The 16,631-nt window shown below is 42.9% G+C and overlaps 1 protein-coding gene across 1 annotated transcript; it reads right to left on the reverse strand.

Annotated features, from left to right (window-relative positions):
• Positions 1-9: 9 nt before the first annotated feature.
• nuak2 (NUAK family, SNF1-like kinase, 2) lies at positions 10-15,162 on the reverse strand. The gene is made up of 6 exons (XM_046342410.1): positions 14,764-15,162; positions 5,739-5,859; positions 5,167-5,318; positions 3,738-3,803; positions 3,201-3,453; positions 10-3,069 (listed from the first exon to the last, which is right to left on the reverse strand). The coding sequence occupies exons 1-6, from the start codon at positions 15,004-15,006 to the stop codon at positions 2,009-2,011; spliced, it is 1,896 nt and encodes a 631-aa protein (XP_046198366.1). The 5' UTR covers positions 15,007-15,162; the 3' UTR covers positions 10-2,008.
• Positions 15,163-16,631: the final 1,469 nt, after the last annotated feature.

Here is a 16,631-nt window from a genome sequence, read left to right on the forward strand (position 1 = left end):
TCATATGGGGACAGTTATTATTTTTTTTAAATGTTTGATTCACTGGGCCAAGTCAGATCAGAGTACAAGCTGACAACAGATAAGCCAGACACTTTGGCAAACATGGATCATGTCCAACTCATGAAAAACATATTGCTTAGATTTACCTGTATTTATTAACATGGCAACATATTTTTATGGTTGTGTTGACATGAGTTGGCTAACAATTGATAGGTCACTTAAAGGAACTATATAAACATTTTGTAGTTCCTGTATAATACTGAGGGGGGATAAAATAATCACCTGAATCTGTTTGAGCATCAAAGTGTGAATATCTTTGTGTTTTAACCTCCTTTGTTGATCGCTCTTGTATACTACTAAAAATAAGAGTTATATTTCCCTTTATCCCTACAGTGTTAAATATAAAATCAACCTATTAATAACCAACAATAAGAAATCACCACATTCCAGTCATTGAACAGCCACTTGTTGTTGTAGCCCCTTGTGCAAAGCTGTGTGTGCAGTTTGTTCCACATTCAAGTGAACCCTGAAACATATAATTATCAGATTTCAATAGTCTGAGCAGCTCCTAGGCACAATTTTTCATAGTATTAATCATTTTTAGGTGTTAAAACAGAATAAATTGAATCGATCCTAGTCATAATCATGAAATGCCCAGAGGGCACATCAAAGTCACAAATCCCAATCTTTGGCCACATGCTGTTACTGGGAAACCGAAACACACCTTTAGACCCGTCCTTGTAAATGAATTAACTCATAAAAATGTCACGTATCGGTCTGAACTAGTTCTTCAGTTCACTCTCTGGGGAAGTTACACATTAACTAGTTACCACACATGCTAAAGAGCATGGTTTAATTCCAGAGAACTGGAATACTGCTACAATACTTAACCCGCCAAAATAAAAAGGTTTTCATCTGTAATGCACTGTACACAGAGTAAACTTAGGCTGAATAGAATAGTAGCAGGTTCGACAAGTTCGTGCTAGTGTGCCTCAGGGCTTAAAGGGGCAATCTGCAGTTTGAAAAATAAAGCGGTAGCCTGGTAAACAGCTGAGGGGTGGGGCTGGAGAAATGTAACCACTCAATGTACAGAGCTATGTATAAAGGGACTGACCATCCATGACTTCAAGATTAGTTTCAGTTTACATTTATTAAAACAAAAGGAGTAGAACAAGCTCATATTTTGAGTTCTGATGGGGTACGACAGTTGAACTAAGCTGATGAGGCATCTATAAGTTATATTCATCATTCATTTAAATGTTTAATAATGGATGTACCAACTGCAGATTGCCCTTTTAATGGATGTCATTACCTTTACTAATTATTGTGAGTCATCTTTCCAGGTGTAAATCAATTCCAGTTCTAAAAGTTGAATGTCTTATTAACATGGTGATTGGACAGAAAAAATTTGTGCTCTACATGTTTTCACATTTTAGCTTTGGTATTAAACTGTCAATTCCCTCAAACCCTGAACAAAAATGCTACATTTTGAAATCAAAATCCAAAAGTCAACATTGAAAACCCTCCAAAGTCAATTAGAACTTGGTCCAGACAAAATGTCACAATTAACAGCTACCAATATTTTTGAAAAACACTGTACCCTCTGTTCTTCTGACTAAACATTTAGTCCCTGAAAAAAAATATTGTATTGAAGTCTGGATCTCCCTGGCAAAGAAACAAAAAAATGGGAATAACTCAAACCTCTGATCTAGTTAACTAATTGAAAGGCATTTATTTTACAATGTTTGTCTAAACTAGCAATAAGTCTGATATGAGCCTAGATTCTTTCTCCCTTTGCTAGAATCTGTTTTTGGTAAAGTTCTTATAGTACTGCATCAAAACAATGTCACATCACGAGTGGCTACTGTAGCTTCGCACTTCTCCTATACCACTTTGGCTATCAAGTCACACATTACCACAAATGTGTTCAGCTATCAGCCAACTTTAAACAACTGCCTCAGTCCTTTGAGAATGCTGTATTATACTGTCCTGGGACACTTGCTGGTCCTCAGCTGACTGCAGCTCCTCCAATCACCATGGCATGCTTGTAGGCTTCTGTCACGTTCTCACAGTCTGTGATGGAGAAGGCGCTGTCAGCCACCCCAGACTGGTAACAGGCCATGTCCCAGGGTCCTCTCTGCCTCAGCAGGTCTTGCCCAAGCCCCTCTTCTCGGATGTCCAGGAGGTTGTCAGCAGACACGCAGCCCCTCATGGTGCCCTTGGCTGGGCGTTCGCTGGGTGCCGCTGGCCCCACGCGGTCAGGCAGATCCAGCTGGTCAAAGGACTCAGAGGAGAGGATGCTGTCCTCGCTGATTGCCCCGCTGGGTCGTGCTCTCGTGCCCCCCCTTGGCAGGGAGGCCGCCAGCTGGTCCAGAGACCCAAACTCCTGCAGTAGGCCTGAAGAGAACTTACCGTGGCGCTTCAGGATTCCCTTTCGGTGGGGCGGTGCTGAGGGGCAGAGCTGGGCCTGGGGTGTCTGGGCAGAGTCACTGCTGTCTGGGGAGGAAGAGTAGTAGCCAGACTCTCGCTCGGCTGGTTTCTTCAAGATGCCTTTGCGGGGCAGTGATGCAACAGGCAGGGCCTGGGCCGGGGTGGAGAGTTCATAGTCCCTCACTGGTTCCTCCATCACTGAGGTTGTAGCCTCGCTGAGGGCCTTCTGTTTCAGGCTACCTCGTCTCTTCAGTATGCCCTTGGAGGGCCGAGCGGTGGCCCCATCATTCATGGTCTGGGACACGTTGTTCTCCTTGCGTGACCTCCTTAGGGACCGCTGCCGCACCACATCCCCTCCACCGCTCCCGTGGGACCGCAGCAGACAGCGCACCTTGGAGCTGTTCTCCAGTAAGGGCCGGGAGTTTCGACGCAGCCAACTGGCAATGCTTGCAAGGCCTCCAGGCTGCTGTGTGGATGCAGTGGTCTTCTCACTTGGTTGTAGCAATGTCGCATTCTCACCCTCGGCCAGTAGGGGTTTCTGGTAACCCCAGTTGAGCCACCAGTGTCCAGCGATCTCCTCTATGGTAGCTCTGCGCTCAGGATTTACCATTAGCATCCAACGAATCAGCCCACAGGCATCTGAGACAGGGAGGAAGAACATACAGCAGTATTTACAACTGATACAGCTCTGCTACAATAAGATATAACTAAAACACACACACCACTACATGGCAGAACTACATTCCAGTTAGGAGAGGCAATACTCTCACCTGAAGGGTTGGTGGGTTTGCGGTAGTTTCCAGTGCTAATCTGCTGAACCAGGTTCTTGTAGTTTTGCCCATCGAAGGGCATGGCACCATGGACCAGGGTGTAGAGCAGAACGCCCAGCGACCAGGTGTCCACCTCGGGCCCTTTGTATGGCCGCCCGTTAACGATCTCTGGAGAAGCATACAGAGGGCTGCCACAAAACGTCTGCAGGTACTCATCACCACGGTACAGGTTGGACAGCCCAAAGTCAGCAATCTGGAACAACAATCAAATAGAAGTTTGCCATTAGATACAATCACTATTCAATGAACACTAGGAACTACAAACAAGTGAAAGTAGAGAGAACCGAATTGGAGTGGATGGCGGGAATCATTTTCCACCAATATGTGAGAGTTGTTCATGTGTAAATTCCCCAAGCAACATTGCAGTGTGAACTGTGCAGGTATGAGTGTGACCTATGCGTGAATGCCTCAGGTGTGCACATGATAAAGATTGTAGATTATCACAGGTGCTGAGACACAGCAGCCCTTCGTCCATACCTTAATATTGCCCTTTCCATCTAGTAAAATGTTCTCCAGCTTCAAGTCCCGGTGTACTATCCCATTCTGTGTGATGGGAAGAAGATACAAACTATTAAGGTCTTCATGTTGACACAGTTGACACTTATGATGGCAGATATGAGTCTTGGCTATTTGCCCGCAATGTGTTTTTTTTAAAGAAAAAAAGTGTGAAGCACTCAACATTTGGGTCAGAACAGAGGTTGTTCCAACAGAAGATTGTTCTGGAATGTCAGCTATGCTCCATTGTCCTCCACTCTACAGGGGGGCATGCCTCTGACAGGCGTGGAGCAAGAGCTTAAATTTAGTTCAACTTCAAGAAATGCAGGTCAAACTATTTGCCTTGCAACTCCTGTTACAATCACTCAAAAATGGGCTAAAATTTTAACTATGCGGAATTTCCATTTGAATTTGATAAAGAAAACATACAAGAGCCAGTGAAATAAGAATAATGCTTTTAGTAACTGTAAAAGGGTTCAGAACATACTACTTATTGATTTGATATACATTTGTTTCTAAATGTACTGTTCAAATTGATAATACAAAATAGTTGACTTAATGAGGGACCACATTCTATTGGACCAACAATATTCTACCACGAAATAACCAGCCTAAGAGCAATTTCATACAGTTCAAACAGCAATAAAGTACCTCAAATATTGACATGTCTGACAAAAGACAAACAGAATAGACAGCTGGATAGCCTTTACCGGACCATTTCCTTCACTTTGTCAACTCCGGTCGGTTTTATATGGTACTAAACTCTTCCTACCTCACAGACAACAGGCCTAAGTGGTTCTTACTGTAATGTACAGAAAAACAGTATACTATGACACCAAGTACTCTATAGACAGTGATTGTTTGCAACAATACTTTGGGCCTTGGGGGAGTAACGAGTAGATTTGTGTGTGCATTCACAGAGCCTGTCTGTTCCCTCGCATCCTCATTAGAGAGAGAGAGACAGAGAGACGGTGTGTATGTGTGTGATTGTGTTGAGACGAATGGCCTTTGGCCCCGACGCTGGCTCGCCATAAACCTAACGGTTCATTTCACCCTACAGAGCTGGCCGACGGTGAATGATGCCCATTATGTAACTGCCAGGGTGGCTTTGCCAGCACTCTAGGGAGGAGGCTGATGAGTGGGCAAGCTAGTGGGGTTCCCTGCCTACTTACTGTCCCTGTGTGCCCAGTCACAAATATGCCCATGAGGTACAGCATGTTGTGGGCACTGATGGAGATTTAACAGTGGTCTGTTCTTTGTGTCAGCAGATTTAAGAAAAACAAGATGGCTGTAATTATATATGATACCACTCTATTGGTAAATACGAAACAAGTGTACAGAGATGTAGGCTAATCTCAGAACCAAATCTCATACTCTGTCAAGACAGACTAATAGAGATGCAATGCCTTACCCTGTGGCAGTAGTGTACAGCTGACACGATTTGTCTGAAGAAGTGTCTGGCCTCGCGTTCTGAGATCCTCTGCTTTTCAGAGATGTAGTCGTATAGGTCACCTCGGCTAGCATACTCCATCACAATCACAATCTTGTCCTTGTTCTCGAACACTGCGAGGCCACACACAGGAAAACAGTCAAACAAAGGTACACGGCAACGTAGGCGGGATGGGTTGTTACAGGGAAAACACGTCAGTGGTGATGGGGAATTGTGAAGCTCGGATGGCACTGCAGCGGATTATGTAACCAAGAACGGCTCAATGTCAAATAAAGTCTTCCGTGACCAGACTCCGCTCCACAGAGTTCAGTGTGAAACATCTTATTCAGGTGTCACGTTTCATCACATATGCAATTTGATCACATCTGATTGTTTTATTCCCGAGATGTTTTCCTACTGTATCTGTGCGTGACTATTGTAAAATCCACAGGGCTGACCACAACCTGGGTCTCAATGAGACTTCCCTGTCTAAATAAAAAGGGCTAATTCAATAGAAAATGCCTCATTGGGATTTGAGACACAGACGTATGTACCTTCATATATGGTGATGATGTAGGGGTGATTGAGTGAGGACATGATCTCAATCTCTCTGCGAATGTGCACTAGGTCCTGCTCATCCTGGATCTTCTCCTTTCTGATGGACTTAATGGCAACCTAGGTAAACGTAAAGAGAAGAACAATAAAATAAGGCTTTGTGAAAGGTATGCATTAGATCAAACTGTGTTTACTTTAAATTGCACACGTCAAACTCATTCCAGAGGGTGGAGTGTCTGCAGGGTTTCGCTCCTCCCACATTTTATTGGTCGCATACACATGTTATTGCAGGTGTAGCAAAATGCTTTTGCTCCCATCTCCAACAGTGCAGTAATATCAAACAATACACTCAAATATAAAAAGTAAAAGAATGGAACTAAGAACAATAAGAATTAAGGTCACTGATTAGTAAGGAACTCCCCCTCCCCTGGTTGTCTTGGTCTTAGTTGAAAACTTAAAACCAGCAGACACCAGGCCAGGGTTTTCAACTGGCGGCCCACGAGACGAATTTCCCCCCCAAGTTTTCTGAGCAAAATTGTATTATTGCTGGACATAAAAGGCTGTACATTTGGGGTTTTTCAGAAATCTGTTCCCAAGTATTCCCACAAATAACAGACATGATCGTATACAAATGTAAGCGAGATTTGAAATGATTGTTTTAGTCAAACGTGTTTGGCCTTCTTGCAGTCAATTTGCAATCTACAAATGACTTGGAAAAAAAACAAACAAAAAAAAAACTGGGTGGTTCGAGCCCTGAATGCTGATTATCTGATATCCGTGGTATACGGTCTGATATACCATGGCTATGACAAAACAATTATTTTGTATTGCTCTAATTACACTGGTAACACACTTATAATAGTAATAAGGCACCTCAGGGGTTTGTGGTATTTGGTCAATATACCATGTTTTAGGGTTGTGTCATGCATCAGAACAGGGACTTATTACCTCGACCATCCACTCCCAAAAAAGTTATAAATAACAAAATCATCCCACGTCTAAATCTAGTTGAGGATCCCTGCCCTTGACCCTCCATGGAATGAGTTTGACACTCCTGATATAAAGCATCCACCATCACTGACAGGTTAAACATGAATCAGTTTATTCTCAAAGACAATCAATATACTAAATATTGTAGCAAGTCCTGCCAAGGGAATGTCACCTAAACCAAACAGCACAATATAAGACAGTTAATCAAGTAGATGTTAAAGTCGAAGTCAGAAGTTTATATACACTTAGATTGGAGTCAATACAACTTGTTTTTCAACCACTCAAAAAATGTCTTGAAAACAAGCTATAGTTTTGGCAAGCCAGTCAGGACATCTACTTTGTACATGACACAAGTCATTTTTCCAACAATTGTTTGCAGACAGATTATTTCACTATCACAATTCCAGTAGGTCAAAAGTTCACATACACTAAGTTGACTGTGCCTTTAAACAGCTTGGAAAATTCCAGAAAATGAAGTCCTGTCTTTAGAAGCTTCTGATTGACTCAAATTATGTCAATTAGCCTATTGGAGGTGTACCTGTGGATGTATTTCAAGGCCTAACTTCCCAGTAAAATTAGTTCTATATCGACATAACCTGAAAGGCCGCTCAGCAAGGAAGAAGCCACTGCTCCAAAACCACCATAAAAAGCCAGACTACGGTTTGCAACTGCACATGAGGACAAAGATCATACTTTTTGGAGAAAAGTCCTCTGGTCTGATGAAACAGAAATAGAACTATTTGTCCATAATGACCATCGTTATATTTGGAAGAAAAATGGGAATGCTTGCAAGCCTAGAAACCTGACTCCGTTACACCAGCTCTGTCAGAAACATTTGAGTCAAGTTAAACAATTTATGCTGCCAAATACTAATTGAGTGCATGTAAACTTCTGACCCACTGGGAATGTGATGAAATAAATAAACTCTACTATTATTCTGACGTTTCGCCTTCTTAAAATAAATTGGTGATCCAACATTTTTACTAGGATTAAAATGTCAGGGAATTGTGAAAAACTGAGTTTAAATGTATTTGGCTAAGGTGTATGTAAACTTCTGAATTCAATTTGTATGTGCAGATGAGGATGTGCAAGTTAAAATGCTGGTGGCAAAAGAGCAGAAAAACAAAAACAAATATGGGGATGAGGTAGGTAGTTGGTTGGATGGGCTATTTACAGGTGCAGCGATCGGTAAACTGCTCTGACAGCCGATGCTTGAAGTTAGTGAGGGAGATAGAAGTCTCCAGCTTTAGTGATTTTTGCAATTATTTCCAGTCATTGGCAGCAGAGAACTGGAAGGAAAGGCGACCAAATGAAGTGTTGGCTTTGGGGGATGATCAGTGAAATATACCTACTGGAGCGCGTGCTACGGGTGGGTGTTGCTATGGTGACCAGTGAGCTGAGATAAGGCAGAGCGTTACCTAGCAAAGACTTATAGATGACCTGGAGGCACTGGGTTTGGCGACGAATATGTAGCGAGGACCAGCCAACGAGAGCATACAGGTCACAATGGTGGGTAGTATATGGGGCTTTGGTGACAAAACGGATGGCACTGTGATAGACTGCATCCAATTTGCTGAGTAGAGTGTTAGGGGTTATTTTGTAAATGACATTGCCAAAGTCATGGATTGGTAGGATAGTCAGTTTTACGAGGGTATGTTTGGCAGCATGACTGAAGGAGGCTTTCTTGCGAAATGGGAAGCCGATTCTAGATTGAATTCTGAATTGGAGATGCTTAATGCGAGTCTGGAAGGAGAGTTTACAGTCTAGCCAGACACCTAGGTATTTATAGTTATATTCTAAGTCAGAACCGTCGAGAGTAGTGATGCTAGGCGGGCGGGTAGCGATCGGTTGAAGAGCATGCATTTAGTTTTACTAGCATTTAAGAGCAGTTGGAGTGTTGTATGGCATTGAAGCTTGTTTGGAGGATTGTTAACACAGTGTCCAAAGAAGGGCCAGAAGTATACAGAATGGTGTCGTCTGCGTAGAGGTGGATCAGATAGTCACCCGCAGCATGAGCGACATCATTGATATATGCAGAGAAAAGAGGAGGATCTCTTCCCTGTAACGCACAGTGTTAAGAATGCCTGCAAATGACAACAAGCTCAGGCCGATGATACTGTGACACACCGCCCTAGACCGTGGGACCCTCCACCCTCAAATCGCTCCCGCTCCCGAGTACACGCCTCGGTGTAACGCTCATTCTTTCAACGATAAACATGAATCCGACCATCACCCCTGGTGAGACATAACCACAACTTGTCAGTGAAGAGCACTTCTTGCCAGGCCTGTCTGGTCCAGCGACGGTCCCATAGGAGACATTGTTGCCGGTAATGTCTGGTGAGGACCTGCCTTACAACAGGCCCTCAGTCCAGCCTCTCTCAGCCTATTGCTGACAGTCTGAGCACTGATGGAGGGATTGTGCATTCCTGGTGTAGGTCGGGCAGTAGTTGTTGCCATCCTGTACAGATCCTGTGCAGGTGTTGTTTCACGTGGTCTGCCACTGCGAGGACAATCAGCTGTCCGTCCTGTAGCGCTGTCTTAGGCGTCTCACAGTACGGACATGGCAATTTATTGCCCTGGCCACATCTGCAGTCCTCATGCCTCCTTGCAGCATGCCTAAGGCACGTTCACGCAGATGAGCAGGGACCCTGGGCATCTTTCTTTTGGTGTTTTTCAGAGTCAGTAGGAAGGCCTCTTTAGTGTCCTAAGTTTTCATAACTGTGACCTTAATTGCATACCGTCTATAAACTGTTAAGTGTCAAAACGACCGTTCTACAGGTGCATGTTTATTAATTGTTTATGAGTCATTGAACAAGCATGGGGAACAGTATTTAAACCCTTTACAATGATGATATGTTAAGTTATTTGAATTTTGACTAATTATCTTTGAAAGGGTCCTGAAAAAGGGACGTTTCTTTCTTTGCTGAGTTTACAAAGAAAATACCAAACTAAAACAAAGTGAGTAATTTATTTTTATTTTTATAAACCTAGCCAAGTGTGTTAGGCAACATGTGAGGTTAGGCAACATGTAGATTAGAAACAATTTATTCAAATGAAAGGAGCAATCAGAAACATAGTTTAGCTTTACCCTTCCATAGCCTGAGGATTACTGGGCTGAAAGTGTTAACTGAAAACACCATAGTGCTACTGTGACAGGGCAGTCGAAGGAGGGACAGTGTACTGGCTGCTGTGATGAAATGCATTGTCTCGTATGACGTTAGTGAGGCCCACAGAATTAGATCATTTGAATAGAAGTGACAGAGTTTAAATGCGCACACATGCATCAGGGTGACTAAATGTCAGCAAATCTGTGTGTATATGGTTGCCTGTGTGAAACATGCGTGTTGAGATGCTATCTGTGATTGGTGCTAATGTTTACCTATATGCCTTTTATATTGTTGCATGTATAATAGATTGCACTCTATCCATGTGTACATGAAGGAGTATGCATGCGTCTTAGCCCATGTGATGCAGGCTAGTTTAGATGTATGGGATTCCACACCGACTCAGAGTGCGTAGAAGTATATCAAAAGGAGAGAAGAGGGGGTTATGACGGGCAGCCGATGGTTAGAGAATGTAGTCTTCTTCAGCCCTTCACATTCACCCTAAGACCACAGAAACACTCCCTGACAGGAGGAGGAATACCAGACAAGACCTTCACACTCACAGCCTCTTCCTATGAGTCATAGTCTGGATACGTCTTCTATCAATGGTACTTACCTCAGGATGAATCCGTCGGTTGTTGTGTCTGTTGACTGGATTCATGGCCAAACTAATGCTCAAGTCACACTGAGCCAGTGTTAACATCATGTTAGTGTGCTATTCCTCAATACAGGTGGAGTATAGCCACCAAATACTGTCTCTGTAAAACACTGTGGCGAGGACCAATTGTATTTATCGAACTAGGGAAGTCAGTTTAAGAACAAATTCTTATTTACAATGACAACCTACCCCAGCCAAACTCTAACCCAGACAACACTGGGCCAATTGTGCCCCACCCTATGGGACTCCCAATCACGACCGGTTGCGATACAGCCTGGAATCGAACCAGAGTCTGTAGTGATGCTTCTAGCACTGAGATGCAGTGCCTTAGACCGCTGCACCACTCGGGAGTTTTTGATGCCCACGCTCTGTGGGAGGCGAGCCTGAAGATGAAGCTCCTGAAGATGATGTAATATGAAACATACAGGATTTCACAAAGGGATAGGAGCAGCAGAACACAATGATAATAGAGCCTGTAGTTCAAAATGATGCCCTCTATTGTATGAAAAGGTCACTCCCAGCATTGAGTTCTACATCTCTATGTCATTAGACTGGAAGATATGGAACAAGCCATGTGTGATGATACAGCCAGCCAGGCCAGGTATGCAGACACGACACTTATCTTCCAAGTCTATACAGAAGTTTTGGGAGGGGAATTCCAATCGTCACTTTCTTCAATTTTCTCAGGATGTTTCCCCAACCTTTAACAGCACACTGCTTGGAAAGGGCCCAACCCCAACTGATTTAGCAATAAACCAAACTCAGCACATGCATGTTTTGAAGGTCAGCATAGAATGTTCAACTGTTGTTTTCTCCCTGCTTATATCTCAAAATATAATGAGTGATACTGTATCTTTGTGCATGTCCACAGTCAAGAAGGGTGTGAGCATCTGTCTGTTACCGTGGAACTGCCCGAAATGGAAACATATACATTTCCTTATGGAACAATCCTTTACTATGACGTGACCACATCAAAGGAAACCCCAAAATAAAAACCCCTCGTGTTCTTTCCTACAAATTGTGTTTCCTGCTTCCCTAATGGTAAATGATAAATAGTGTAATGAAATGTGAAACTGAATATTGAAGTTACTGGTCAGGATGCAGGGTTGCAGTCCATTAATCTCTCCGTGACAAATAAATGATCTTTCTTTAGCCAAGACTATTGCCCTCCTCTCTCCCACTCTAACCCCCCTCCTTCTGATCAATATGACAGAAGTCCGAGGTTACACCATAGAGGCATCGTGTTATGACCCAATGCTGCCTAGTTTTGGCTACAAAACTGCTGCAACTGTTCACTGAGGTTAATACTGACAAATATATTTTTTTTTTGAACATACAAATTACATACTGAATGTTTGATGTTTGTCAGCAAACAAATTGTGAATAATCACAAGTAAATGTTGTTTTTTTAAACCTCATTCTCCCATCCCCCTCTCTTTTTCCCCCTAGGCTACAGGACAGGAATGCACCTCAGCCAGGTGGGAATTTACCCAGCTGTCCCTCCTCCATACCTGAGAGATAGGCCTAGATTAGAGAACCATTTTAGGATGACCAACTACCACCCCATCAGGAGACACCAAAACTCCAGTGTCCTTTCCAAGGACAAATCTGGGTTACAGATTACACCTCGGTGTCACATTTTACACAAAATAAATACCATGAGGACAGGATTGTGGGACTTGAAAAGTGTTGAGATTTTGGGACATGGACTTCCACTTTGCTAACCCACATGTCAGTAAACTACAAGGTAGTGGTTGTTATCCACCCAACTCCTGCATTTCAAATCCCCTGCATTAAATGTATGTAACTGCCCCAGTCAAGTCTAAAGATTATTTTGATGGATCACTAAATTGTATTTGGAGGTGGGTTGCCCTTGACACAGGAACATGTTACGCACATGTCAGTCTTGTGCTTGATTAGATGAGAACTACACTTTTAATGCCCTGTTGGAAACTTCAATAACAATGTGTTTTTCCAGTATGACTCAATTGTCAGTACTGGTCATTCATAGTCATTGGCATCTATTGCCAAGTAGGCGGTCATTAGAACTCATTCTTGTATACAACGTACCCAAGAGGTGAATGAGCTCAGACTGTTTGGAGATGTTCTTTAGGACAGATAAGAAGTGCACATACATTGTTATGGTCTGGATATGTGGGAGGTATATTGGACTGTACTGAACCATCCCAGAGCATGTCCTGTTGTCTTAACCGTTGAACTCTTACTCAAACATACATTTGTCTAAATCTTTACTCAACACATTCCAAAACTGAGGGTAAATAGAAAGTGGCGTGCCTTCCCAGAAACCTCTGATACCAGTGTCAAATTGCCAACTGTCTGCCCACAGAGCTATTCACTTCCAGGCAGGCATTGCAGAATAGGCTACAGGCCAGTTTGGTGCCTCTTTGTTCTGACATGTTGGGTGCTCAATAGCCTGGACATGTTTAGTCTAAGTAGATCCAACCAAACAAGGTCACAGTGTGGAAAAGATCACAGAATGAATCTATTGCCGATTTTGTAGCCTGCCGGTTTATAAAGTCTCATCAAAAAACGTTTCTTTAATGTAGGCTGCACACAGCTAATGGTATGGGTGAAATAACACAGGCCTATAAACACCAGCAGGCCAACACCCACCTTTAGGAGTTTCTACAGTGTAAAGGCGATATGGGTGTGCTAATGGAAAGACCTGTTTTTGTTTTTAAAGGAAAGTCTATTCAAGCTCCTGGTGAACCTCTCACAGTGTGTCATTGTTTTGTGTCATTGTAGTTTGAGTGAGTCATGACAGAACATACACAATTACGTGTGCTTGGTTCAGTCTCCTCTGTTCAACACAACAATTTGGTCTGACATGGCATCAGATACACTATATACACAGAAGTATGTGGACATCCCTTTAAATGAGTGGATTCTGCAATTTCAGCCACACCAGTTGCTGACAGGTGTATAAAAATCGAGCACACAGCCATACAATCTCCATAGACAAACATTGGTAGTAAAATGGCCATACTGAAGACCTCAGTGACTTTCAACATGGCACCATCATAGGATGCCACCTTTCCAACAAGTCAGTTTGTAAAATTTCTGCACTGGTCAACTGTAAGTGATGTTATTGTGAAGTGGAAATGTCAAGGAGCAACCACTCAACTGCAAAGTGAAAGGCCACACAAGCTCACAGAACAGGACCTCTGAGTGCTGAAAAGTGTATTGCGTAAAAATTGTCTGTCCTCAGTTGCAACACTCACTACCAAGTTCGAAATTGCCTCTTGAAGCAACGTCAGCACAAGAACTGTTAGTCTGGAGCTTCATGAAATGGGTTTCCATGGCCAAGCAGCCACACACAAGCCTAAGATCACCATGGACAATGTCAAGTGTCGGCTAGAGTGATGTGAAGCTTGCCGCCATTGGACTCTGGAGTAGTGGAAAAGCATTCTCTGGAGTGATGAATCACGCTTCACCATCTGGCAGCCCGACGGACATACCTTGGGTTGGTGGATGCCAAGAGAACGCTACCTGCCCCAATGCATAGTGCCAACTGTAAAGTTTGGTGCAGAAGGAATAATGCTCTGGGGCTGTTTTTCATAGTTCTGGCTAGGCCCCTTAGTTCCAGTAAAGGGTCATCTTAATGCTACAGCATACAATGACATTCTAGAAGATTCCGTGCTTCCAACTTTGTGACAACAGTTTGGGGAAGGCCTTTTCTTGTTTCAGCATGACAATGCCCCCTTGCACAAAGCGTGGTCCATACAGAAATGGTTAGTTGAGATCGGTGTGGAAGAACTTGACTGGCCTGCACAGACCCCTGACCTCAACCCCATCAAACACCTTGGGACGAATTGGAATGCTGAATGCAAGCCAGGCCTACTCGCCCAACATCAGTGCCAGACCTCACGAATGCTCTTGAAGCTGAAAGGAAGCAAGTCCCAGCAGCAATGTTCCAACATCTAGTGGAAAGCCTTCTCAGAAGAGTCAATGTTATTATATCAGCAAATTGGGAAACCAACTCCATTTTAATGCCTATGATTTTGTAATGAGATGTTCGAGGAGCAGGTGTCCACATACTTTTGGTTTTGTAGATTATCGCAGAATGTAGGCTATAGGTATAATATACAAATAATACAACAGTCTACATAATTAAACCAACAAAGTAGGCCAACAGATGAATTAAAGGCCTAAACCTTAAACATTTTAGGAAATTGTAATGAAAAATCATGAAATATTTAAAAAGGCTACTCATTACACATTTGAAAATGGGAAAAACATTAAAAAACGTACCATTCTACCGGATCTCTCGATTGCTTTCTTCACTTTTCCGTAAGTCCCTTTTCCAAGAGTTTCAAGAAATTCATACCGATGCTTCAGATTGTGTTTATGATGATGTCTCTTCACCGCTTGCCTTTTCACGGATGCCTCGGAGAACGATTTTCTAACAAGCGAGTGGCCATGACCAGGTGACTGTTGTCCATTGTCGGATAAAGTTGATGATCGCCCACCACTGTTGAAATCGTTAGGATCCATTATAGATTGCAACCACTTTTTATTTCTCCTACAGTTGAATGACTAGACTATACAAACATAACACATTGAAAACATGTAGTTTGTTGTATATACTCTTCCTCAGGTAGCCTTGTTTCCTGTGTTGGTTTCATGAAGTCGATGAAGGTGACCACTCCTCCTATTTGAATATCCAATAAACAGGCATCGTTGCCCATTTGCTGTTGTTTTTACCAGGAGGCGTTGTGAGCTTCATGGTGCTTTCCAGACAACGGGGAACTTGGAAATAACCGAGGTCAAGTCATGACTTCGGGGATCTTCATTCGGAACGTAAGAGCTCAAGTTCTCGACTTATAATTTCAAATTGAATGACCGTTCAAACAAATTTCTCCATCTTGGGGGCACATTTTTTTCCGAGTTCCCATTTGTCTTGTACACACTGAAATCAGAGAATTCCGAGTTCCCTGGCGCCTTGAACAAGGCATAATTGTGGGCGGAGTTCGGGTAATATGTTCAAAACACCTGGGAACGCGGTACTGGGAAATCGGAATTATCAGACTTCCGACTTCAGTGTATTCAAGACAACTGGGAACTCAGAAAAAAACTAGCTCAGACTGGGACAATCTTTTTGAACGGTCATCCAACTCGAGAACTCTGGCCTCGGTCTAGACCTGAAGATCACTGACGTCATGATTTGACCTCGTATTTTTCCGAGTTCCCAGTTGTTTTGAACTGGGAACTCGAAAAAACAACCAGATCAAATCATGAAGTCAGTGAGCTTCAGGTCGGAGCTGTAGAAAGATGCCCAGGTTTCCGACTTGGAATTCCGAGTTGGATGACCGTTCAAAACGATTTTCCCATTCGGAGCTTGTTTTTTTTACGAGTTCCCAGTTGTTTTGAATGCACTGAAGTTGTAAATTGGAGATTTCTCAGTTCCCAGTTGTTCTTGAACTCGGCATTATTTCGTTTTCTGCCAGTGCAAAACACTGCACCAACAGTCCCAAAATGTCAGGCAAGCTAAATCAGATGCATCTCTTCCTCACAAAGAAAATGTTCCTACATTTAGTTTCACAAGTTCTTATCTGTTCTCTTCAACATTGCCAGCGACCCCTGGTGGCATGTCTATTGGGGTATGCATGGGTGTCTGAGTTTGAACAGACACCTCAGTACTTCCAACATGTCCATCCCTCTCACAAAGACAAGTAGGAATGCAGTCAATCTCTTCTCTACTTTGAGCATGTCATTGATGTTAGCTCTCTGTGTACATTTAAGGGCCAGCCGTGCTGCTCTGTTCTGGGCCAACTGTAATTTGCATATGTCCCTCTTTGTGGAACTTGACCATATGACTGGACAGTAGTCTACGACCTGTAGAACTTGTTTTGTTGATAGCCTAGTTAAGAAAGCAGAGCAACGCTTCATTATGGACAGACCTCTCCCCATTTTAGCTACCATTGCATCAATATATTTTGACCATGACAGTTTACAATCCAGGGTTATACCAAGCAGTTTATTCTCTCAACTTGCTACATTTACACAATATTTATTACAATATTTAGTTTAGGGTTTAGTGAATGATTTGTCCCATATAAAATGCTTTTAGCTTTTGAAATATTTAGTTCTAGCCTATTACTTTCCACCCATTCTAAAAC

The sequence above is a fragment of the Oncorhynchus gorbuscha genome, linkage group LG03 (genome assembly GCF_021184085.1).
Source record: "Oncorhynchus gorbuscha isolate QuinsamMale2020 ecotype Even-year linkage group LG03, OgorEven_v1.0, whole genome shotgun sequence".
NCBI lineage: Eukaryota > Metazoa > Chordata > Actinopteri > Salmoniformes > Salmonidae > Oncorhynchus > Oncorhynchus gorbuscha.